At 41.0% G+C, this 25654-nt stretch overlaps 2 protein-coding genes across 3 annotated transcripts in view; one reads left to right on the top strand and one right to left on the bottom strand.

The window, feature by feature from the left end:
- Positions 1 to 507: 507 nt before the first annotated feature.
- Positions 508 to 4851, top strand: txn (thioredoxin). The gene is made up of 5 exons (XM_031289885.2): positions 508 to 743; positions 2208 to 2312; positions 2890 to 2955; positions 3763 to 3828; positions 4470 to 4851. Exons 1-5 carry the CDS (start codon positions 720 to 722, stop codon positions 4533 to 4535), a joined length of 327 nt encoding a protein of 108 aa, XP_031145745.1. The 5' UTR covers positions 508 to 719; the 3' UTR covers positions 4536 to 4851.
- The window catches only part of svep1 (sushi, von Willebrand factor type A, EGF and pentraxin domain containing 1), a 104935-nt gene continuing 83704 nt past the window's right edge, over positions 4424 to 25654 (bottom strand). The window contains exons 34-49 of one of the 2 annotated variants that reach the window (XM_031289870.2): positions 24146 to 24230; positions 23840 to 24031; positions 23178 to 23345; positions 22352 to 23024; positions 19412 to 22140; positions 18889 to 19123; positions 18348 to 18503; positions 17304 to 17367; positions 16671 to 16844; positions 16363 to 16539; positions 15337 to 15519; positions 11510 to 11680; positions 9412 to 9507; positions 8014 to 8109; positions 7041 to 7134; positions 4424 to 5251 (exon numbers count right to left, since the gene is read on the bottom strand). In XM_031289870.2, coding sequence (XP_031145730.1) covers positions 5221 to 5251; positions 7041 to 7134; positions 8014 to 8109; positions 9412 to 9507; positions 11510 to 11680; positions 15337 to 15519; positions 16363 to 16539; positions 16671 to 16844; positions 17304 to 17367; positions 18348 to 18503; positions 18889 to 19123; positions 19412 to 22140; positions 22352 to 23024; positions 23178 to 23345; positions 23840 to 24031; positions 24146 to 24230 — 5324 coding nt within the window. In that variant the 3' untranslated portion in view covers positions 4424 to 5220. The remainder of the gene's footprint in view (positions 5252 to 7040; positions 7135 to 8013; positions 8110 to 9411; positions 9508 to 11509; positions 11681 to 15336; positions 15520 to 16362; positions 16540 to 16670; positions 16845 to 17303; positions 17368 to 18347; positions 18504 to 18888; positions 19124 to 19411; positions 22141 to 22351; positions 23025 to 23177; positions 23346 to 23839; positions 24032 to 24145; positions 24231 to 25654) is intronic. The other variant, XM_031289871.2, reaches the window with a different exon arrangement.

Below are 25654 nucleotides of genomic sequence, written 5' to 3'. Positions count from 1 at the left end.
AATTTGTCAAGTCATTGTGACTTGAATTACTATGAACTCTTTTCCTGCAATTATTGAAATAGTATTACTTATATGAGATAATAAAATATACAATAACTAATAGCATACAAAATAATATAATCAATTAAGGTAATTCAAATACTAATTATACAAAAATAGACTACAGTACATATGTTAACAGATTAAGTCAGCTTTATCTCTATATTGACTGTTCATCAAAACGATTACAAAACATGCAGAAGCACTAATGGACAGGGACACAAAATGGAACAGTATTATATTCAAGCACCATAGTTGGGCTGATGGATAATAAAAAAGGCAACACCCAACAGCGTCAAATCATTTGGGGCGTAAAGCAACAAAAACAATGAAAGTATTACGTCGCTGACAACCTTCAAAATAAACATCGTTATTAGAGAAAACTTTGCAATGCATGATATAGAATAAAAACAAACAATATATTAATTGTCAAATGTGTACGACATAAATATGCAGTTAAAGCACATTTCACAGCCACAGCACAAAACCATCGCTTCAACGCTGTGTAACAATGACAACAACTTTTATTTTTAAAGCACATTGACTTCCGCTGAGGTGTGGACTGCGGTTGAGTAACTTGACGCAGCTGCGATAAAAACGCGGAGTGTCTTCTGCAAAAAAGGATTCACAAACTTAACCGCTCGTTGCTCACATCGAGGAACGTTCACTCAACAGCTACCATGGTTCGCGAAGTGGAAAACTTGGTAAGTTGTGTGTTGTTTTTTCCAGCTTTGTTCGTTTACCTTTGTTGGAAGTCGCCATTGTAACACGTTAGTAGATGGATTTAGCTTCGCCCGACCAGACCCCCTCCCTTCACCCATTTTCTAGTTTTATTATCTATCTATGATCTATTTTGTTAGTTGACGGAGAGCTGGATAAATAAACCCCTCTGATGACTTAGCTAATATTCAGAGTAAAGCTATAGGCACCGGTTTCGTTGACTGGGTGATTCAGCGTGAATTACGTTGGGTTGCTAACGTTCCGCCGCCACCATGTGGACTTTGCCATCTTGTAGGGTTTTTCCTACATAGAGGAATTTTTGGCGCCCCAAAGAAGGTTTTAGTCAGCGCCAAAGGAAAAATTAACAGCGCCAACACGTCTATGACTTCCAGCAGTTTAACCCCCCCCCCTCTCACATCAACAGCCGCTAATATATCCGTTTTACCGTCCAGAGTCAAGCAAGCTGTCCAGCTCTCTATGCTGTTTAAACTGCGTTAGCAGCTTCCTCCGGCATCTCCACGTAACGTCAGCTAGATAGGTCGCAGAAAAGCGGCTGTGGGCTAACATACACTTGGTGATGAAGTGTTTGACGCTCAAAATTAACTGTGGTAGGACCCACATACACCCCCCCCCCGACAAGTCTGTTGCGGTGGAGATGCTTGTTAGACCGTATGCTTTGGACGCTTATTTACGGGAACTATGCTGCGTAATCTCAACGTGACGTTATTAATGAGGATGTAATGTTGGCCAATAGTAGCGGGTAGAGCTGTACGTTAGAAACTTGTAGTTGGGTGTTTTCTGGATGCTCGGGTGGGGACTGTAATGTCACGTTAGGTTACTTTATTATTACAAAGCTTATTATAATACCCACACGTTATTGCCGGTGTTGCGTAGCGCCCCCATCTGAAATCAGAAAGGGCTTTATTGCCAAGTACGTTTTTTACACATACAAGGAATTTGTCATGGTGTAGTTGGTGCATGTCACACATTCTCTAAATATAAGGATAAAAAGAATAGAAACAATATAAGTATAAACATATACACACAGTATGTATTAATAAAGATAAAAAATAAATGTTAAATAAGTTAAACCGTAGTAAAAAGGAACGCTACAGCAGAGTAACGGTGGCATGTAGAGCCAGAGGTGTAGTGTGGTATCTGTGGGTAGGGTTGGGGATAAGGTTTGGTTTAAGGTAACGGGGTAACACATAAGTATAATAAACTCTAAGCATGGTCGTTACATGATCTGATATTGTGGTTTTATAAGGGAAATAGTCATTTTGTCTTATATCAATTGGCACCTGTTCTGGTCACTCTCCGGTCCTGCACTGCCTTTACATGTAGCTGACTGCTAGCTATAAAGAGTGAATAACTGAGTCCAGGTGAGTTAATCCATCACTGCTTGATCAAAACAAGTTACAAACGTTAACTGTTTTCATTTTCTGTAGGCCGAGTTTAAAGCCATCCTGGCGGAAGCTGGAGACAAGCTGGTAGTGGTGGACTTCACAGCCACCTGGTGTGGGCCCTGTAAACAGATTGGTCCAGAATTTCATGTAAGTGAATGATTAACAACAGTTGAATTATTTTTTTAATGTTTAGAAAAAGGAAAACCAAAGTAAGATCATATTATTGAGTTTTTTGTTTTTTTTTCCATACTCAAATAAATTTCTGTTAAGGGAGAGAAAACTGTTGATTTCACTTATACTCAAATCATTTTTAACCAACAAAATGTTTTTCAGACGGTGTTGGTCACTTTCATAAATCTGTGGCAATGACTTAAGATATTTAGACACACAGTAGCTGCAGCCTTTGTGAATCAAATGTTTCTAGTTTGAGTTGTTCAAGGGAGCCCTTCCCTGAGGGACAGGTGTTACCTAAGGGCAGTGTCTCTTGTTGCTCAGACAACCGTTTGTAAAGCTGTTCCAACCTTAAGTAGGGAATGCTGCTAACTGTAAAATGTGATGGCTGAGCATAACTTTAACTTAAAAAAAAATAATAGAACCAAGATTTCAGATTTGTAGACAATGCTCCTCCTAGACTTCAGGAACAGAAATACATTAATGCATCCTTTTCTCACGATCATATGCTCACTGATCGACTCTCCTAAAGTTTCTTCTTCTTCTCTTGCAGAAAGAGTCGGAAAAACCTGAGAACAAGAATGTGATTTTCTTGAAGGTGGACGTGGATGAGGCTGAAGTAAGTGTTTTTATTTCTATTTAGTTGTAAACCTGAAGCACCAATAGTTTTACTACAACTGCTGCTAGTACAGAGATCATCAGCACAAGGTCTGGTGTTGTTAGAGAAGGATTGAAGTAATGGGGCGTATTTTATAAGTGAGCAAAACACTTTAACCTTTAACTTTTTTTAAAAGATATTCCGAAGTTGTTAAGTTGGAGATACTTTGGACTGTTGAAAGTTGCATGTGTTGTATTGTGTTACAGACCTTAAGTCAAATTAATGTTATTTCCAGTTTTACACAGCAAACGTTTCACCTATTGGAACAGCTTACTCCTGTAACCTTCTCTACAAAGAAACAACAGCTGCTGTGGTACAGTGGTACTTGCGTATGGTTAGACAAATTCAACTTGTGCTGTAGGTTGGTACAGAAAACAGAAGAGCAATACTTGAGGCTGATACTTTGTGAAACACACAATGCAGGCAGTGAAGATGCAGGAAGAGGCTCAGGTGCCATTTTCATCTAATGACTCAGTGGTTTCCTGTTTGCAGTCTACTATCTAAACAAGTACAGTCTAGCAGTATTTCACAAGCTGAGACTAAACTATTTCTGGCTTGAGTGTGTTAAATGTTCTTAATTTTTAATATCTTAAATCCTTGTATTCACATGTTTAGTCTCCTTAAATAAGACCATACGTCTTGACCTTACAGCTCCTGGTCGGTTTGGCCCATTCACATCATCTATAGCCTCACGTTAGCTCAAACTGTCCTCCATCAGGGCGCAGCTCTGTCTATCTATCTAACCGTTGTTCCTTTTGCTCTTTTTAGGACGTGAGTGCATTCTGCAAGATTAGCTGCATGCCTACATTCATGTTTTTCAAGAATGGAGAAAAGGTAAAGGAAAATATACAGTAAATATAAAAACAATGTATATATATGTATATCACTTTTTTTTTTTTTTTTTAATAAAGTTGTAATGTGTTAGCAAACAGTTGCCCATTTACACATCCAGCAGATACCGAGCAACATATTCATTCACTCAGTCATGTTTCTGGCCACCTGGTGAATTGCAGTGAAATATTGACTTTTAGCTCAGAATTGGTCTCGATCAGCTCCTTAAAGAAATGTCTCTTTAGCTACTAAATGCTCAACTTTCTTCAAAAGCTAGTTGCTAACTTTGTCTGTTAGTCAGTTCATCAGTGCTTTTCTGCTGAAACCTGCTGAGGTTGAAAATAAGCCTCAAGCAAGAACCAGTCAGACGGACAGATTGTTAAATGGCTTGTCGTACGAGACTTTTAAGATAATTTGTTGCATTGATTTATTTTCTCCAAAAAAAATCTTTGCATACAAACGTAATTCACGAATGGTACAGAGCTGGTGTACAAACATTGACATAAGAATTATAATTCCTTAATCTGAATGAATTTTAAGTTTTCGATTGAAATGAATCATATTTTATTTGAATACGGTATCCTTGTGATATTTCTAATAAACTTAAAGCTGTCTTTAACCCTCCTGTCTGTACTGTCTTTCAGGTGGACGAGTTCTCTGGTGCTAATAAAGCTACACTGGTTCAGAAACTGGAAGCTTTGAGAACATAAAGTCCCACCGACCAATCCACACACACCCTCATTGTATAAACCACAGTAGTCACTGTTCTCCTTTGTACATGCCTGAGATTCCAGTTTCATGTCATGTACAATACCCATTAAGTCTTCTATTCCACACAGACGACACTAATTGGTGACACACTAGTCCTGTCAATTTGGTGTATGTATTCACTGTCTTAACTGAAATTTGATTAAAACCTGATGAAACCAGAGGAACACTTTTAATTCTGTTTTTATATGAGATTGGCTTTGCTCCTGACTTTTTTTTTGTCGTGTTCAAGGTAGATTTAATAAAAGGTGAATTACAGGAACTTTGTACGTGTCTAATTTCCCATTCGAAAAAATTAAACAACTTTGATACACAACCCCTTCTTGTGAGAGCAAATCTGATTTAAAAGGGCATTTAATGGTATTTATGCTTTAATAAAAATGTGAGAATAGTTTACACATATACATTGGACAATCACATCAATAGTTTTTACACATCATACAAGTATATAGCAGCATATGTTTAATACTGTTGAGTCTCTATATGAAAAAATACAGCTTTATTTTACAAAATGGTTCTTGCTTTGCCTTTGCAGAGAGATGAGAATGAATGGTTTACAAGTGTAACAGTTAAATAAACATGAATTCCCTTCATAAGACGATTCACATGGAGCAGAGTGGAAGCTTTTTAGATGTGATAGTATCCCGATTTCCTTTTCCTGCAAAGAGAAGGAAGAAGGAGAAACGGTAGTCAGTCGACTTGTATAAAATTCAGGCTTAGTCTGAAAAAAGTTGACTAAATACACTGAAAGGAAAAAAACGTTTTACTGTACATTGAGGCTGAGTGTAAGAACCCATGAAAAAATAAATTAGACTATTAGTGAAGGGTCATTTGTGCTACAGATTCATAAGTCTCTTTTCCTCGTTTTTTTTATACTCTTAAAAGTAAATGCTGCTACCCATCACCTCTATATCACCCTTCCATTCTCAGAAGTATGCTTGTTTTGCATGGTAATATGTTAAGATGACATATTGTATAACCAGAACCAAACGGAATCTGTGGATTTGTTTTATTAGTGTCCAGATTCAGCGGACTGTTTATCTGCTTGGGCTGGAGATGTGTTAACATTCTAGTTTTAGTTTTATTTTTTAAATCTGCAGAATTCTGCATCTGCAGATTCCTTGTGGCCCTGCTCATAACTGATGGCACTGTCAGTGTTGATTCAAGTTAGGATTTCCCAGAACGCCTTTTGACAACCTACAGAGACCATGTAACATGCACACTAGTATCCAAGTTTGTCTTGCCCTAGATTTGGTCATGTTCGTGATAGGAAGTTCACATGGAACATAGGGAAACCTGGTATATCATTTCATATACATGATTCAGCCATTATCCAGGTTTCTGATTGTATGTGTGCAGGTGCGTCCTTGACATCCAGCCAGCTACTGAGCAGCCTGAACACTCCTGAATTTATAAACTGCAGGATTTAGCATCTCCATTTGATCACCAGTAACGGAAGACAAGATTGACAGTAATGCTTATCCTTTGCATTTAGGGGTCAAAGTTTCACTTCCATTTTAGCATGTAATGTATAGCTTCATTACACATTATCATCATATCTTGTATTTACTAAGTGAACTTTATGGAACTTGAGTTGAGGACACACCTGCACATGACAGGTCAAGTTTGTATTGTACAAACTGCAGACTTGGCTTCTTTAGGAGTACTCAAGATGGTGCAGTATTCAAGTTTCTCAAAACCAGGATAAGAGCTTATTCCAGGTAAACCTAATTTCATAAAGGGTACGAACTGTAACAGTGTTTTACACAGCAAAAGTTTCCACATATTGTAAGTAATTAAGACTCCTGTAACCGTCTACAAAAAAACAGCAGCTGCTGTGGTACAGTGGTACTTATCAGATAAAACGTGTAGGCGGAAACCAGTGAAGACCAATAAAAAATACTGGGGGCTGATCCTGTGTCAAACACGCAAGGCTGACCTAATAGCTGGAATATTTCTGAGAAAGCTTTTCCAGCTCATAGATTCATCCTTTGTAATAAAACCGCTGACAAATATGCTCCTAGTGGATGACTCCTATCAAACTATGGACTTCTCGTAAAGCTTATTTGTTTAGTTTCCATTCAACCCACAGTTTGAACAGTGTACAAAAGAGAAGAGCAGGGTGAACCTACAACAAAAAATGCTAAATGTCCCATACTTACTTTACTTTCAGCAAAGACATTAGTTTGTATGATATACAGTCACAACGTCACAGTAAGGCAAAATAAGTCAGATGTTTACACAATACATATTATACATACACATTGATAAATGAAATTTCTTTTATATACACTGATTAAGTGTATTGTTATTAGTGAGTTATTAAAGTATGTATCACTGTGATGATTCATTATAACAATTATGTTTGGGTTTTAGAATACCATCTATTTATTTAAATATTTGAAAAACAAAGAAACTTTTTTGTTTTTGTTTGTCTCTCGTATCACCTGGAGCAGTCGTGTCCGCTCCAGCCTGAACTGCAGTGACATCTGTTCGGCCTGATGCATCTGCCTCCATTCAGACAAGGTGATGAACACACAGCTGTGGACATGGCGCACGCACACACACACACACACACAGACAGACACACACACACACACACACACACACACACACACACACACACACACACACACACACATTCATTAAAACACAACACAATCCTCATCCCTGTAACCACAGGTTTTTGCTCATGAGTAAGTTGCAAAAATGATGAGTTCTAGAAAGAAGGAAATATGCTGCCTGTCTGTTTTTATGATAAGGTAGCCAAGTCCTGTTCTATTACTGCATTCTCTCGGCAATGAGAGCGACGAGACAATGTCCATGCCAGAGAAAAATGCAGCTGCAGTATTCTGGTGGAACTACCCTTTAAAGGAGGGCTGATTCATCTACTGCACAGTGTGTTTGCACTCTACCGTCATGACAGACAGATGGTTAAGATCTCACTCATTCTTTCTCCTTGGTGCCATCCATTATCATAAGCCCTCATTAACACGGTCATTGATATATAAAAAAAACAGCCAATTAGTTAAATATTTGAAAGGTACAGAAGAGTTAAAACACAAGAAAAGCTAAATTAATCAAATAAAATAGGAAATAGCAAAGTTTCAAAATTAGAGATTTAAAAGTCATACATTACGTTACTACATTATTATTTACCAACAATTGTAATTCACATATTTATAAATGTTACGTATTATTAATAAATATCAAATACATAAACAGGAAAAAAACTAGCGTCACACAACCCCCCTGAGTCAGTGGTGTCAGAGTGATAATGACAGGGACACAAAGGCAAATCTGTTGCTCTCTGCATGCACTCCATTCCTATTAAAGGGGACAGTAGGTGAGCAGGTTTACCCACATACATACCAGCCTAAACATGAAAAAAAACCACCACTGACTCACACACGAACTCACCACTGTGACAGCGTGTGCCGGTCCACCCGGTGGGACACTCGCACTGGTAGGGTGCCACACAACGGCCTCCATTCAGGCACGGCAGGATGCAGATAGCTGCGATTAAAGACGAGAGAGGAGTGTGAACAGGAAATCATTGAAGACCATCGGTCCGCTATCGCTTTGTTGAAATCCCAAACATTTGATTCTGTTTTGAAGTTCAAGTCCTTTGTGACCCTAGGCTTGAAAGAAGCATATTTTAGTGTTTAGCAAATGTACAGCAAAGTACAAAAGAAATAACTTTATTCTTTATTTTTTTAGGATATTGATTAGAGACGTCTTCAAATTGCTTCAGTAAAAAACTCAGGTATTCAATTTACTTTCATAATATAAAACAAAGAAAACTAGAAAATCCTTACATTTAAAAAGCTAGAATCAATGAATTTTGAAATTGAAAGAAATAAAATGTTTATGTATTATCTGTTAATTAGTTCACTGACTTAATTGTTTTAAGCACTATAATAATCTGCATACATTTTAGGCCATGCTGGAATTTAGCTCAAGTGTTACTTAAAGTGTATTTTTAAAAAGACATTTAACACTGTGTTGACTATTGACTATTTTTTTTTAACTTATATGCACAGCGGTGCTTTGAGCTAAATGCTAACATTAGCATTCTGACATGCTCCCAATGAAAATGCTAACATTCCTATGTTAAGTAGGTTTAATGTTTACCATGTTCACTGTCTAGTTGAGCGTGTTAGCATGCTAACATGCGCTAATTAGCACTAAACACAAAGTACAGCTGAGGATGGAATGTCATTAGTTTTGCAGGTGTTGGTCATAAACAGCACATTAAATTGACTTGATGATGACTTTAGATGAAAAGTCAGAAGATCACCAAAGTCAGTGGACTTCATCCTTTTCAGGAACCATGAATGTCTAAAGCAAATTCTGTGCTAATCTATCAAGTAGATGTTGAGATATTTCACAGGATATCTGCAAACTTTGATCTGCTGATGGCCCTTGACGAAAAGTCAGCAGGATTCTTCCTCAGTTGCTTAATTGTTTTAATCGTTGTATTTAAAGGCTTTTCAATCAATGTGAGAGCAGTTTCCAATCTTGTGTTTTGATTTTTGGTGATTATTGTTCTTGATATACTTGTGTGTTGAGTGAGCAAGAGACAAAATGTCTAACTATCTGAGTGTGTTTTGTTGAGGTACAAAAAATCAATGACAATAACTCTGTCAATGTCTCAGCTGCAAACAACCTTTCATCCTTTATCCCTGGCTCTCTTTGTGCACCTTTGTCCGCTGAAACCTGTTTGTTTGTTTGAGTTTGACTTGTCACGCACTAAGGATCATGTTACGATTGTGTCAACAGCGTTCACTAAATAATCTCTGACGATTAAATACTCACGCTCCTCACAAAGTCGTCCCATCCAGCCCTCGGGGCAGGAGCAAGTGTTGGGCCGCTGACACACACCTCCGTTCTGGCAATGCAACCAACACACCGCTGAGGGAGAGGACACACACTAAGTCATGTCAAATTCAGATGAGAGGAATGCTGCCCAAAACACACACACACACACACACACACACACTCATTAAAACACAACACAAACCTCATCCCTGTAACCACAGGTTTTCGCTCATGAGTAAGTCGCAAAAATGATGAGTTCTAGAAAGAAGGAAATATGCTGCCTGTCTGTTTTTATGATAAGGTAGCCGAGTCCTGTTCTATTACTGCATTCTCTCGGCAATGAGAGCGACGAGACAATGTCCATGCCAGAGAAAAATGCAGCTGCAGTATTCTGGTGGAACTACCCTTTAAAGGAGGGCTGATTCATCTACTGCACAGTGTGTTTGCACTCTATCGTCATGACAGACAGATGGTTAAGATCTCACTCATTCTTTCTCCTTGGTGCCATCCATTATCATAAGCCCTCATTAACACGGTCATTGATATATAAAAAAAACAGCCAATTAGTTAAATATTTGAAAGGTACAAAAGAGTAAAACGCAAGAAAAGCTAAATTAATCAAATAAAATAGGAAATAAGTTTCAAAATTAGAGATTTAAAAGTCATACATTACGTTACTACATTATTATTTACTAACAATTGTAATTCACATATTTATAAATGTTACATATTATTAATAAATATCACACACACACACACACACACACACAAATTATATTCTGCATGTAGAATTACACATTTTTATACTTCATATACAGAAGACAATCTTCTTTCAGTACAGAGGAGAGGTATTCAATCCCCTTCCAGTGAAATAAGAGGAAAACCAAGTTTCAACAACAACCTCGTGCACTAGAACAAAAGCAGCATTCACAAACCAGCAGATTAAATTACCCCCCTGAGTGTGTGCATGTTTCTGTGTGTACATGTAGACAGGAACATGCACAAACCCAGCAGCTGTTAGGGAAAGGATAGCCTGAACCCAGCCCTTCTTTTCATATGTAAAACATTTAAGTGGTCATTTGTATTTCATGTCGCTTGGGATCGGCTGTGGTTTCTCTTGAAATTTGCAACAAGGGAAGAAGCTCATGAATATATGGGACAGATTTCTTATCTGTACCTATGTTTGTAAATTGTGTAATTAGTCTGTGATGTTCACTGCTTTTATAGTTTTTCTATTTTGAACCCAATTCCCCTCTGACTGCCCCACATTTATCAGGAGAGTCAACTTCATGTTTTAACCGCAGGTCGACAGGTCAGTGTCAGCTCATGTTCATGTCCGCTCTTTTCTTACATTTTGGTCATTATACAGTGTTCAGTTTATAGTTCTGTATGTGGTCTGGCTGGTACTGATAATGGAACAGAAGTCCAACTTCGAGGACTGTCTAATCTTCTACACAACATATCCTAAACCTGCACTGGATTCTGGTCAACAGAGCCTACTGTAAGAACAAACACGTCCCAAACACAGCTCTTCCACTTTGATCCTGAAGGCCATCCACCAAAACCAAAACTATGGGTTTTTTGTATAGCTTAGAAAAATGACCACCAAACTGTTGATGCACTATAAATATCGTGTCACGTCACATTGTATATTTATATCCACAGGAATAAGAAAAAAACACCAATAGGCGATACAACGGCCCCTGAAATGCCAAGCCCATAACAAATTGACAGGGGTTTCTTCCTTTAATGGGGCTGGATCCAGGATTTACAAAGTACTCATATTCGAGTGCACAGGAAGAGGCATCATGGTACAACGAGAGGGAAGAGTTTCTGTGGTGAAGCTGAACCGTATCCTTTCCCAACCTTATTTGGTAAGGAGGCATTAGAAGACAGAGAGAGCAGGCACTGGGGCGTTAATAACCTCCAGAGAAAATTGTATCTGTTGGGGATGAGCAGTGGCAGTCCAGAGAAGAATTAAAAAGCAGAGAAGCAGCACGGCGTCATGTTGCAAAAGGGACAGTCAGAGGAAGCAGGAAGTGTCCAGGGAAAAGAGGAGAGTCCATTCTGTTGAGCACAGAGGTGTTTTCTCTACCTCTGCATGTGGGAGGCAGCGTCCAGGTGCCGTTCTCCAGACACCTGCTCCTTCCAACGCCCTCCATGGCGTAGCCGCCAAAACACGAGTACACCGCCACGTCCCCGAACTGGAACACCGCCCCCCGCACCACCCCATTGGCCACATGGAGGGGGGGGCCACAGGACACCCCTGTACAACAGCCCAGATGGAACGACCTACGAGTTACTCACTACACGTTTTCTGTCTCCTCTGTCTAAATTATTGTCTGCCTTAACATGCTGCTACTTTGCTTTTACTGAAGGGCCTAAAAAGTTGATGAGCATATCAATCTTCTGTTTGAGCAAAGAGGAAAGTTGCAAATCTATGGGTAGTGGACAAAATGAAAGAAACACCTTACAGTATAGTACAATTGCAGCTTACTATGTTAATCTTTTCCTGAGACTGTCAGAGGTGTTCATAAAAACTGAAGCCACCCATTGTTTCTCTTCCTGTTTCCGTAGGCCGGTGTTTGACACTCATGTACCAGCAATCCAAGAAGTGACTTCTTGGACAACACTTAACAGAAGAGTTGCTTTGCAACAATATATACAAAAACTGTAAAAATGACTTAAACTTCTGTTGGTGTCAACAATAACTGAGCAATATGAGCTTCAAGAAACATTTGTTGGGGCTTCTAATGTATATGTAAGGTGTTAATGTTATTTTGTCTACCCTTTGCATATTGTTAAAAAAATATTGAATATAAAATTGTGCACTGCAGAGTAAGAAATTGGTGTCCATTGTATGAAATCAAGCTGTGTTTTTCTATCCCGCATTACCTGTGAATTTCATGCAAAATATCCAAATGTGTCAAATACTTCAGTTGTGTGGCTCGACAATCGGTGGACTACCTCCCTATGGCCAAAAGAGGACTGAAAGGATTACAGTGAACAGGCATATAGGGGAATAAATACCATGCAAATACAAAACAACGAGCCATAGCAACCTAAGCACCATTGTTTTGCATATTCAAGAAAACTGCACGCAAGAAAGATCACAGGATTATCTCACAAAGGTTGCCATAGAAGCGGCAGAGGTGCCCATAATTAGTCCAGCATACAGGACACCAACACAGTGTTTGATGCAGCCCTGTTTGTTTTGATAAAAGCTCATTGAGAGACAGACAACAACGGAGAGAAATGGTACTTCAGCTAACAGGCAGATTGAAGCCAACAGCCATGCAAGCGTAGAGAAGTGTTCAGCAGAAGACAAGGGGAGCATGCAGAGGTGTGAAATATCAAATATACAATTTCTACCCAATTATCTTATGAATTATGACATGATTTGCTAGTCTTAGTACATATCAACAACCAATCCAATTATTACATTTGACTGATTTCCCCGAACATAACCAAATCACATGAACTGGATCTCAGACTGAGCAAGGAGAAGCAAAACAATTCATGATTTGTTTAGGCCAAAAGTGAATTTGAGAATTGAAAAAAAAAAATTAAAAAATTGAATAATATGGACATGCTATATTGACAGAAACACTTAACATGAACAAACATGGTTGGATCCGTCAACAATGAAAGCGTTGTGACAAACATGTATTAAGACTAGGGCTGTCAAACGATTAATTTTTTTAATCGCGATTAATTGCTGAATTTCTATAGTTAATCGCGATTAATCGCATGTTTTATCACATGATTAAAATTCTATTATTTTGCATTTCAGAACAGTTTTTAAGTACATATTAACAATCGAAAGCAATTGTTACCAGTGTATCTTGACTGGCAATCAAATGAATGCAAAGAAAGTTACTTTATGAACTTGATTTTAAGATTTGTAATTATTTATTTACTGTAAACAAAAGAAAAATGTGTGAATCTGTCATTATTGCACAATTCCTCCAAGTACCTAACTAAAAAACTAAAAATCCCTATCCTTACTAGAGTCAATATAGTGTTATATTGAATTAAATATTATTAAATAATGCTGATTACTCACTGACCAGTGATCACCGGTTAATGAGACAGCGTTTGCAGCACTTTGCAGCAGTTCCAGTTGGGCTGCATTCTCTGTGTCATATAGGCTCTGTGTGGGGCTGCTGTCCCCTTCGACGGCAATGAGACGGGTCAGAACATGCCAACCGTAGTACGTCTTTAAGACCCGAGTCCTCTACGATGCTGACAGGTCTGCAGTTAGTTGCCACCCGTTTCGCAAGAGCTGTAGTAATTTTTTGGGATTTGGTTTCATCCACAGGTCGGCAAGTAGCACTCTCCAAAATAGTGCTTTGCCTGAGTGGGTAGCATGCTAGCGGGTAGCATCACGTTAACTGTACTACTATGCTTAGCTCTGTAGGTGGTAGCTCAAGCTTGACGTGCTTCGGTGATATTTTAATTCGGCTTTACACAACGTGCACATGGCTTTCGACTTGTCTACGAGCCGTCCGGGAGTTTTGGAAAATAAAAAGCACCATTCAGGATTTCATTGTTGCTGTCTTTCTCCATCATGCCTGCAGCCTGCAACCATAGACTGTATATAAGAATAGACCAACAGATCCCGTTGCTCTGGACGGAGACCAGTGAAGGCCATTAGAAGCACTTTTCTGGTGAGCACTGAGCGTTACTGCGCAGCCTCCAACTGAGAGAGACGACGTAAATGTGACGTGAGCAACCTGTCTGAAAGTTCTAAGTCTTCTGGTACTGTGCCAAGAGAAATCTCAATCATTCCCAATCTTGCAGAGACGGAGAGCGTAGGTATATGTAAAGAGATAACATAGGCACAGGCTAATTATTGCTAACTAAAATGCTAGTTAACATTAGTAATTCAACTTAAACAGCTAATGTAAGTCGAAACTTCCTGCGAGCTTCTCCTGTACTATACGGTAATTCCTCTACTATGCAACAGTAAGTCGCGTGGTTATGACACAATCATTAGCCTATTTTTACAAAAACGTCTGCTACGGAGCCATAACGTGAGGTACAAGGTAATGGAGCCTTTTATACATTGTCGTGTTTCTTTAGAAATAAACAATGGACAAATAAAGTCTTTAAATGCTTCAGATGTAAAGTTATTCGCTATCAAAGTGACGTCAAAATGAATGGCAGTCAATGGAATGCTAACGGGGGGTGATCGCTTTGTAGCATCAAAATGGCGCCATAAGAGGTTCGAGCTCTGAAGCGAAGCTTACCACCTTGCCTGCAGCAGCAGGATGTGTTAGGAGGAAGTGGCAGCTTGATGATAAGTAACGGTGCTGCAAAGGGTCAAAATAGTAGCCTGTTAGGCACGACGCAAAGCAGAGTGAAGTGTAAAATAAAATAAATAAATTAATAAATGCTGGCATGCGATTAAAAAAAATGAATCGCATTGCGTTGGCCCTTAATCGCATCGCGATTAACGCGTTATCGCTGACAGCCCTAACTGAGACATAATCATTTACAGTCGAACAATAAAGTTAACTATCAAAAATGACTTTACATTTTGAGCAGTAAACATCACTTCAAATCAAGTAATTAAAATAAGTATAAATTATAAAATGAATTATAAATAAACACAAACTTAAATTTAGAAAAATCAACAATTACCATATGTACTGCAAATTATGTTTACCTGTCTACCAACCTATGCACCAATACTGATATATCAGTATTAATATTTGTCAATATTAGTGGCATGCTGATGGATTGGCCAGGCTTTATTATTGATGGATTATGTGGTGACATATTGTAGGTGTGTGGTTTTACATTTATTTTAAATAAAATATATATTGTATACTTGCAGATATGAATCAACAGTAACGTTTTCCCAAAGAAGATACTGTATATATACAATGTTTTTCACCTTTCGAAGAAAACACCTACTTTCACACACAGAGCTGATGGGGCTCCAGGTCTGGTCTGGCCTGCAGGTGATGGTGCCGCTGCCTTTCACCTGCTGACCTTTAGAACAGCTGACACGGACCGACTGTCCAACATGAAACTCCTGCTGGGATCCGTTCCTGCTTCTGTCCTCCCTCCAGCCTGGAGGAGCCGGGCAAGACTTAGCTGTAAATACCAGAAGTGAAAGATTATTGGCTAATTGTCTGTGGTTGACACACTGTATCTGTAAGCAATAAAAAAGTATTATTTCTCACATGTTTACCACAGACACAACACCAATATGGCATAGCTAACATGGGTACTGACTATATATAACAGATGTTTGGATTTGAGAGTTTAAAAAAATCTATCTTTATATGGATGTTTAGGGGAGACAGTAAAACTTATGTACCCCAAAACATTTTTTATGTTTCTGTATTTATAGTATATCTGTGATACCTATAAAGTCTAGTTTAAGGCTGTACTTGGTGATATTCTTTTTCTCAGTATATGTAAATTGGGGGTAGATAAACGCTGAAAACATCTTTGAATGTAATGTAATCCCACCACAGACATTGCAATATGCCAGAACAGAAGACTATTAATGCAGGGCAAGACTGCAGTATGTGCTATATAGAAGCCTCTATTTCTATGGTCACTTGATATATGTTTGGGCTCAACAGTGCATACAAAGAAATGTATGTTAGTTTTAGATCACATTTTGAAACAGAGCTCTGACTCATTAACTATTTTGCCACAGGCTATGTTGTGAAACAGATAATGAAACTCAGTGATGTTCCAAACAATTTTGAGCATTTGCTTGCACTGTGTGGTCTATGTGTTGCAAACGTTTGCCAAATGCACAGGAGTTTGTCAAAAGCAACCGTTGCAACAAGGATTGTGTTGACAAGCTGTAAAGAAAGAAGTCAAACATAACAGGAAACACTAGCAGCGGCAGGTAGTAGTGAATTCATTTATTCATATCACACCAGTTAAACGCCCCCTTTATTCTGCATGCATGTTTCTCACGTTGGCAGGTGGGGAAAGCGGAGCTCCAGGTGTTGCCCCCCATACACACCACCAGAGAATCTCCCACCAAGTTGTAGCCTTTATCACACTGGAACTCCACAGCGCGCCCTGTGTTGAGGTTGTGCTCTTGCGCTTTACCGTACAGCATCTGTTTCGGGCTGTCGCAGCCTTTGGCCACTGACATGAGAGGAAATAATGGAGAGTAAAATCATGATTCAGAAAGAGAAACAGTACTCTAGTACTTGAGTACAGGTAGAGCCTTCAACAAATCAGCTTTTAATTCATTGCTTACTGGCCATCCTCCGTACCTTCACATGTAGGTGCTGGCAGGCTCCACGTGCCGTTGGCTAGACAGATGAGAGTCTTTGGGCCAACCAGCTGCAGGCCGGCATTACATACATAACTGGCATTGTGTAGGTAAGTCTCTCCTGACGTCTGGACCTGTGCATGTTGTACAGTGGGAGGAGGCCCACAGGATTGTGCTAAGGAGACAACAGACCAGTGTAAACAACATGTGAAAGGTGTGTTGGTATAGATGTATGTGTGTACAGCACAATGTAACAGATTGCACAACATTAAGAGGAACTCTAGGTTACAGCCTCCATACAATCTAAATTACTGTATCTTCATTTCAATTTGTTTTGAGAGGACGACTGGAATCAGCACCGTGGACAACAACTAGGAGACAATGTTTTGAATAAACTGTCCAGAAACAACGGAAGGAATGGTGTAGTGTGCCTTGAGTGTTTTGCCATTTCAATTTGCAGCACAAATTATTAAGATGAACAAATAGCGTGTGTGGGGCTTCCTGTCTTTGTAGGTTTTAATACTCTTAGGACGTGTTCTCAGCTTTACTGACGAGACACTAAAATCAAAAGATTAAATATTTGACATTCTTAAAGACATTTCCTGGTCTGTCCTTCATGTGTAAACAAACCTACCAACACACACTGGCTGGGTGCTACTCCATGTTCTGTCTCCCTGGCAGGTCTGGATAGAGTCTCCCTGATAATGATAACAAGAACAACGTGTAAAGATACAAGAACAGTAGACAACCTAGAAATAAGATCCATAATATAGATTTTCTTTCATGTCGGACTGAAACAATGAACCTTTTCATTTGACATAATTATCTTACTGCTGTTAAAGTTAGCAGTTTGTCCTCTTTGGGTGTATCGTCAGTGTAATGAAAGGCACCGTGGCAAGTATTCAAATTGCAGAGGCTAGCATATCAGTGAGTATCAGTGTATCAGCAACAGAGTGAGTCAGCTCCTGTCTGCTCTGTAACTGCATTGATTGATTGCTGAGGAGAAAGCATGTGACTTTCTGTAATCTGACTGTCATTAGCTCAGCCTACTGTTCCACTATCTTTATTATGACTATTATTGCCACCATTCACCACTCCCCCAACTGGTGCCGTCAGACACCGCCTACCAAGAGTCTGGGTCTGTCCGAGGTTTCTTCCTAACAAAAAAGGGAGTTTTTCCTTGCCACTGTCGCTATAGCTACTGCTAATGCTTGCTCTTGAGGCAACCACTGTAATAGTTGGGGCTTCGTAAACTACAGAGTGTGGTCTAGACCTACTCTATCTGTAAAGTGTCTCGAGATAACTCTTGTTATGATTTGATACTATAAATAAAATTGAATTGAATTGAATTGAATTGTTTAAAAGCACTGTGCAGGAGGGGAGAGGAAGCCCTGTGTTGTATTACAGGAGATGACTGACTTTTTGAAGGCACTATTCTACACAAATCATATCTTGAAAAAGATACGTTGTTAAGTTTAAACTCACAGCAAAGCAAGGAATGTGTTCTACTATCCACAATTTTGAATTAGAAGTGGTTTTCCAATACAACTGTGTTTTTGCTCGTCTTTGTGATGTTGTTTTCCCCATTTTTGTCATTTACATATTATAAACGATTATAAATCTTTTCTGCTAAACTACTGAAACTCTACAGATGGAAAGTTGGCCTGATGAGCAGTACCTTCATGTCAAAGCCTGGCAGGCATGAGTACATGACAATGGCTCCATAGTTGTAGCTGTCCCCCTCGGTGACACCGTGAAGAAGAGGAGGGGGTTTCTCACAAACCACCAGGTCACAGGAAACTGAGGAGACACTTGGAGCCCAGCTTCCACCCAGCTTATCACACCATACAATAGACAGGACAGGAAAGTACTACATTATTCATGGTTCTTAATTGACATGTTCAGTGGAGAAATTTCTTCATTGGTCATTGCCAAACCATAAGTGCTACTTCTTTAAATCCCAGTGACGATATTGCACAATATTTTAAACACTATGTAACAGCAAACAGACTGAAACATTTCCCGTCTGCACTCCTCTAAATCTCAGCTAGGGTTTTATTATCAAAAAAACGTCATTTCAGAAAGCAGGTCACAACAACTTCTTTGCATGCACATAAAGTGACCAAGAGCAGCTTGTTAATCATTATTTAACCAGGAAGTCACATTAAGATTAAGGATCTCAGAGACTTAGACAAATAATTGACCAACATCTTTCCTACCTGGCACTCAGCCAGCGCTGACCCCTGCAGGTAGAAACCAGAAGGGCAGGAGAGGGTGATGGTGCCTCCAACAGGAGTGAGATCCTTCCCAGTGATTACAAGATGGGGGATGGAGAAGTTGGTGGGTAGCGGGCAGGGGGAGGGGCTGCACCTAATGCTGTGTTTGGACCAGGTGCCATCACTCTGGCAGGAGAGAGAGGCTGTCTTTGTGGCTGAATTGAACCCATCCTCACACCTGGAGAGCAAGAGGGAAACAGGAAAATTATATGGATATTCAATAAGTTTGAAAAATATATGGTGCAGACAATCAAACATCTTTACTAAGGGTAGAATTATTATTTTTTCATGCAGGAGTATAATTGGGCTATAGTTTTCCCTGATCCCACAAACTTACTGGGAGTGTTTTGTTGCAAAAATATTCTGGTGTAATTAAACCAACAATGCACATGCACTGTGTTGGCTAATGTCCATCAGAAATGGCAGAAAAATAAGGTTTTATAAATGTCATTAATACAGTATTCACCTGTATGTGATCTGGTTTGGGAAGGTGAAGCTGTCTCCCACCACCTGAGCGTGGGCTACAGTTGGAGGTTTTCCACAGTTCATAGGCTCACAGCTGAGTCTGGGTTCCCCCCACCTGCCGTCTCTTCCACAGGAGAGATGTGGGTACCCCTTTGGCTGGTAGCCGGGCCGACACCTGTATATAGCTATGTCTGGGAAGGTGGCACTGCCGCCCTGCAGGACAGCATTAGGAACTGTAGGTGGGGCGACACTGCACCTCCCCTGGCTACACACAGGCACACCGGGGCTCCACACCCCTCCCTTCTCACACACCGCCTCAGAGGGACCCAGCAGCTTGTAGCCATCGTCACACTGGAAGCGCACTAGGTCTCCGCAGGCGCGGTTGCGACCAAGAACTGCACCAAATTTCACCACAGGGAGGGCACAGATGCAGGGCCGACACTCAGGCACGGTGCCCACCCAGAAGCCTTGAGCGGAGCACCGCAGGATGGAATCCCCGACTACCTCATAGCCATCAAAGCAGACGTACTCCACCACGTCATCGTAGTTGAAGCTGGAGCCGTTCAGGAAGCCGTGACTGATGTCCTCGGGTGGATCACAAGTTATGATGTCACAGCGAGGTGCAGGTTTGTCCCAAAGTCCATTCGAATGACAAATGCGTGTTGGATCTCCGTTAAGTGTGTATCCCTCATCACATTCATAGTTTACCTTGCTGTTGAAGCCAAACTCTGACCCCAACACACTCCCATTGGGTATTGGTGGGGGTTTGCCACAGCGGGCAGGTACACAGGTAGGAGACCCATGGCTCCAGGTGCCATCAGCCTGGCAAACACTGATAGATTTCCCTTGTAGGAGGAAACCGTGCTGACACCTCAGTTCTATCTCATTATTATAGCTGTACTCCTCTCCTGTAAAAGTAATATCACTGGGGACTTTAGGAGGACCACAAGATACTGGCTCACACCAAGGCTTCTGTCCATTCCACTTCCCATCTGCCTGGCAGACGATAGTGTCACTACCCTTCAGGACAAATCCAGGACTACACTCATAGTGCAAGACCTCAGGATACACGAAAGCCCCTCCGTGAGTTGTGCCATTAGCGATAGCGCCTGGATCGCCACAGGAGGCAGGCCGACAAACTGGGGCGTCATTAGTCCACAGTCGACCTGATACACACTGCCTCACAGGCTCCCCCTCCAGCTCATAACCGTCCTCACAAGTATACTTGACCATACTGCCGAAGGAGCTATCAGTAACATTCACCCAGCCGTGCTCTGGACTGGGTGGTGTTTCACACTCTGCTGGGACACAGGACGGGGCTGTGCCGTTCCAGCCTCCATCTTCCTGACACACCAACCTGGTGGGGCTCGTGAGGTCGTAACCTTTGTGGCAACGGTACTCGATAAACGTCCCATGAAGGAAGCTCAAGTCCATAGGTGAGGCTAATGATCCACTGTCTTTAGAAGCAGCATACGAGCTTCCTCCCAGCTGCTTCACCCTAACATATTCCCCAAAGTCAATGTGAGGAGGCAGACCACAGTCCGAGGGCACACAGACAGGAACAGAAGTAGACCAGCCAAACTCCTCACAGGTCAAATGGTCCTGGCCAACTAGCTGGAAGCCAGGAAAGCAGCTGTAAAAAATGGTAACCCCAAAACTGTGATCCTGGCCCTCTACGAATCCATTTTCAACAGGTTGGGGTGGGGTGCAGGATATCTGCACACAAGCAGGTGGCTCGATGTCCCACTCCCCACTGGCCAGGCACTTCAGAGTCTCTGGGCCTTGAAGACGATAACCACGACGGCAGGAGTAGGTAGCACTGTGACCAAACTGGAGTTTTGTATAAACTACTTTTCCATTGGCTGTCTGTTTAGGGATTGAGCATTCAATTGGGCGACAAGAAGGCACCCCTCCAATCCAGAGTCCATTCTCTCCACAGAGGACAGTTGAGTTGCCCGCCAAATTATATCCAGTCTTACAGCTGTACAGTGCTTTGCTGAGGTACATTAGACCTTGGACATCAACGATACCATTAGAAATCTCCACAGGCTGAGGGCATTCAACAGGGATACACTCTGGGTAAGGACTGCTCCACTGTCCGCTGGCTAGACAGGACACAGAGCCTTCTTTTCTTAAAGTAAAGCCATCCATGCATGTGTAGCTCACCACGGAGCTGAAAGGGAAGGGAGGAGAGGACAAGGAAGGGCCACCAAACGACACTTCAGGCAGTGAGCCGCAAAACACCTGCCTACACACTGGAAAGGTGTCGTTCCACTCCTGGGAGGGGATGCAGCGTAGGATTCTGGCCCCCTCCAGTACGTAGCCATCCTCGCAGGATAATTCCACTGTTCCAGATTCAGAATCCAGGCCCTTCAGGACCAGGTGGTTCTCCTCCAGCGGTGGCTCTGGACACTGCACCGGTGAGCAGCGAGGACGCCTCGTCTTATCCCATCTTCCGTACTTCAGACAGGTCCAGGTGGCATCCCCAGCCAGCTCGTAACCCTCATCACAGACATACTGCACTTTTCGGCCCACTTGGAAATCAGATCCCCTGTAATGTCCATGGACGACGTTGGGAGGAGGGTCACAGGTCAAAAGGACACAGGTGGGAGGGTCGTTGTTGGACCACTGGCGGTTGGCTTGGCAAACTTTATCTGGACGACCAACAAGCCTGTATCCTGCATGACAGGCGTACGTCACCTTGCTGTTGAAGGTGAATCGAAATCTGCTCTATATGGGAATAAACAGAGGGATACATAATTAAACATATTTACTCATGTAACCAGCAGCTTAACATTTTTTTATTGGTAACACTTTATTTTAGGTCTGTTACTTCCCAATAATTTTGATAAATAAAGATGCAATTTGGTCACAATTATAGGAAAAATAGAAACAAAGTTCTGAGACAGTTATTTGAGTTTAAAAGCTGTATGCGGCTAACCTGGATGTATCCATTCTTGAGTGGAGGAGGGGGAGAGCAGGACACAGGAAAACAGGTAGGCAGAGCTCCTCCCCACTCTCCATCAGCCTTGCAGGTCCTCCTTTTCTCCCCTCGGATCAGGAAGCCTTTATCGCAGCTGTACGCCACCACAGCTCCAAAACTATAGTTTGTTCCACTCACATAGCCCCGATCAATGCTCTCAGGCTTGGAGCACCTCACCGGCACACAGCCGATATCATGCGGCGAAGGCTCCCACTCTCCTCCCATCAGACATCTCAGTGTGGCTGTGGTGTTGAGCATGAAGCCCTCCTCACATTTATAGCTCACTTCAGTGTTGCTGGCGTATTTGGGTTTGTTGACCGAATCTAAAATAGCATGGGGTAGTTCAGGTGGACGTAGGCAGAAGTTTGCGATGCAGCGAGGGGCCTCCGTGCCATCAGGAGGCGCCCACACACCCTGAGCGTTACACACCATCTTAGAGTTGTTGCCAGCAGTGTATCCGTCAGTGCAGTAGTAATTAGCAGTGTCTCCAAACAGTTGGTGGCTCTCATAGGGCTCGGCGTGGTCGATGGCAGGTGGGGGGCCACAGGAGCGGGGGACGCACTGGGCTGAGCTGTCACTCCATTGGCCACTTGGCAGACATTCTCTGGTCTCTGGGCCAATCAGAGTGTAGCTGTGAAAAGAGATTAGCAAAGAGCAAAATAAGTCACAGCTCAACAAAATGCGATATCAGAATGTCAACAGTTTAGTTTTAGTTTTTGTTATGTTTGTTGTATGTCAGTGTCAACTGACAAAACAGCATAATAACTGAGTCAACCACATTTACCCTTCTTTGCAGACATAGTGCACCTTGTTTCCCAGTTCAAAGTTCTCTCCCACAGTCACTGCATCATTCAGGGCCGGAGGCTCGCTGCACAGGACGTTCACACAGCGAGGGACAGGCCTGCTCCACTCCCCTGTCGCTTCACAAACCACTTCCATGGAGCCCTGTGGTCTTCGCAGCAACACACTACTTAGTTTACACACTCACACTACTGCAATCACAGTGTCAAAGAGATTTATAGAGGATATACTTGTGAAACAAATAAATCATTAATGGCATGTTACAAATTGCCACAGAGCATCATACAGTGTTCATAATGTCTGTGGAGGTTGCAACTGCATTGTGCTGACATAACTGAATCAGCATCTGTAAATGTAATTTATTTTTTAATCAGCAATAACAATATATATCTTGTTTCAGATTAAATGAGGTGTTTGATGGTTGATTCTACAAACACAGTTGAGACATCAGTGGCTCGGTGCAGTTATTATGAATTTGAAAATAGTGATGAAAAAGAAAATAGTCCCAATTAGTTCCTGTCCATTTGTATTATATTTTATTTTATTATAACACATTGAAGATTATGTCAACTTAAAAAACCTGCTATGAAATTCAAATTATGGGTACAATTGGCATTTATTAGAAAATGTATAATAAATCCATACCTGTATCCCTCAGCACAGGTATATGTGACAGTAGACTGGTATGTGTTTGTGTTGAGGGTGTAGTCAGCGTTCGCGACAGTTTGAGGCCCCCCGCAGGTCACTGGGTGACAGGCCGGTGGCGTCCCGCTCCACCTCAGACTAGCAAGACACTGGAACTCATAGGGGATCTGAGGCAGGAAGCCCTTCATACAGCTGAGGAGAAGGAAAACAGAGTGAGACCCAGAAGTTAACAAGAAACTCCAGAATTGTATAATGTTTCCTACTGTCATTATTACAACATGGTGTTGTACGGGATGCAAATGATACCTGAAAGTCACCTTGCTTCCATAGGTGAAGTTGTTGCCCTTCATGATGGAGTTCTCTGGGACAGATGGCATCGGGCAGGAGAGGGCTACAGTGCAACATTACAGAGACGATTAGTAACTGCTAGAAAGTTTTGAAGAAGAAAGACTAGAAGTTTACAGACGCCTGTCAGTGTTATTGATGAAATGTAGACTAGACTTAGACTTTGGCAAAGACTTTTTCTAGGATTAATGCCACATTACATTTTACACTGATAGGATAAAAGAAGCACACAGGAAAGTGTATACGTGGATAGAAGCCAAAGAGGTGTGACAGAGAGGCATTAGTGCATGAAGAAGAGAACTACTTAAAGGGGTACTTCAGTGATTAAATATTGCACTTCCATGGAGTTGAGGGATTTACAAGTGACAGATTAAAGAATTAAAAGACACGTTTAAAGACTTTAGAAACACTGGATACTACATTTCTCCATAATTAGACCTCCATTGTATATCAGTCTGTATCTGCATTTTATGTTGCAGGCTTTCTGTTATAAATCTGAAGCCCATAACATTGCTGGGTTCATCTTTCTGTCAAAATAAAGGCTTTTTGTCATTCAGATATAGGTGACTTTTAAGTTAATGTTCTTAATGGCTTTATTCAGACAAGACAGCACATTTACGGAAAGAGTTTAAATTGTTATAATAGCAAGAAAGAAGAAAGTTTTTGTTTGCTCACAGGCTGCATCACTGATGGATTGTACACCGCAATGAGAAAATAGTTTTTATAGACTGATCTGAGCTGAAAAGAATCTCCCGAACAACCTTTTATAGTTTATTAAACAGATTTTGTTTTCTTTGTGGATAAGATATGAAGATTGAAATAATACAGTGATCCCTCCTTCTGCAGTATTTTCATTAATTCCGACAGCATTTCAGACTTGGGTCGAGCTGAAAGTTTAATTTGTGTGTTACTCAGATCCAGTTGGCTCTAATAGCTGGATGATTTGATAAGGAAACTGCTTTATCATAAAGAATAAAGAGCAGTTTAATGGCCGTAATAGTACTGAGTCCCTTTGTATTGAGCTGTTCCAAATGTGTTTAAATGGGAATGTACATTTATGTCTTAGGTATACAAGTATATCTATGTTATCAACCTATGATATTCATGTTACGATACAGCCATTATGAAACATGCAGAATGAAACCTGGCAGTGAAATACTTACACACCTCACACATGACACTGGAGGTAATGTATATCAAGTACTGTATCTCACTCCAACACATATAAAGGAGATGGTAATATTCTATAGTTGCCTATTGTCAGCAAATTGCAATAACAAGACTGACATCCCTGCCCTGTCTGTGGCACTCAGCCCCAAATCCAATTTGTCTACTATGAAGACAAACTATGGTTTACAACTTTAAACAGGTCACAAACATATTCATCTACATCTTATAAAAAGACTCTGTATTTTCCCAAATCTGCTGAGCACTGTAGTTCTTTAGTAAACGTTACTCAAATAGGAGTAA

Source organism: Sander lucioperca, chromosome 17, assembly GCF_008315115.2.
Source record: "Sander lucioperca isolate FBNREF2018 chromosome 17, SLUC_FBN_1.2, whole genome shotgun sequence".
Taxonomy (NCBI): domain Eukaryota; kingdom Metazoa; phylum Chordata; class Actinopteri; order Perciformes; family Percidae; genus Sander; species Sander lucioperca.
This window is presented reverse-complemented; position numbering and strand designations above follow the sequence as displayed.

Coding starts and splice junctions, on each gene's coding strand:
- txn (XM_031289885.2), top strand. CDS start 720: ATGGTTCGCGAAGTGGAAAACTTG. Junction 2,956..3,762: donor TGGACGTGGATGAGGCTGAA/GTAAGTGTTTTT, acceptor TGCTCTTTTTAG/GACGTGAGTGCATTCTGCAA. Junction 3,829..4,469: donor TTTTCAAGAATGGAGAAAAG/GTAAAGGAAAAT, acceptor ACTGTCTTTCAG/GTGGACGAGTTCTCTGGTGC.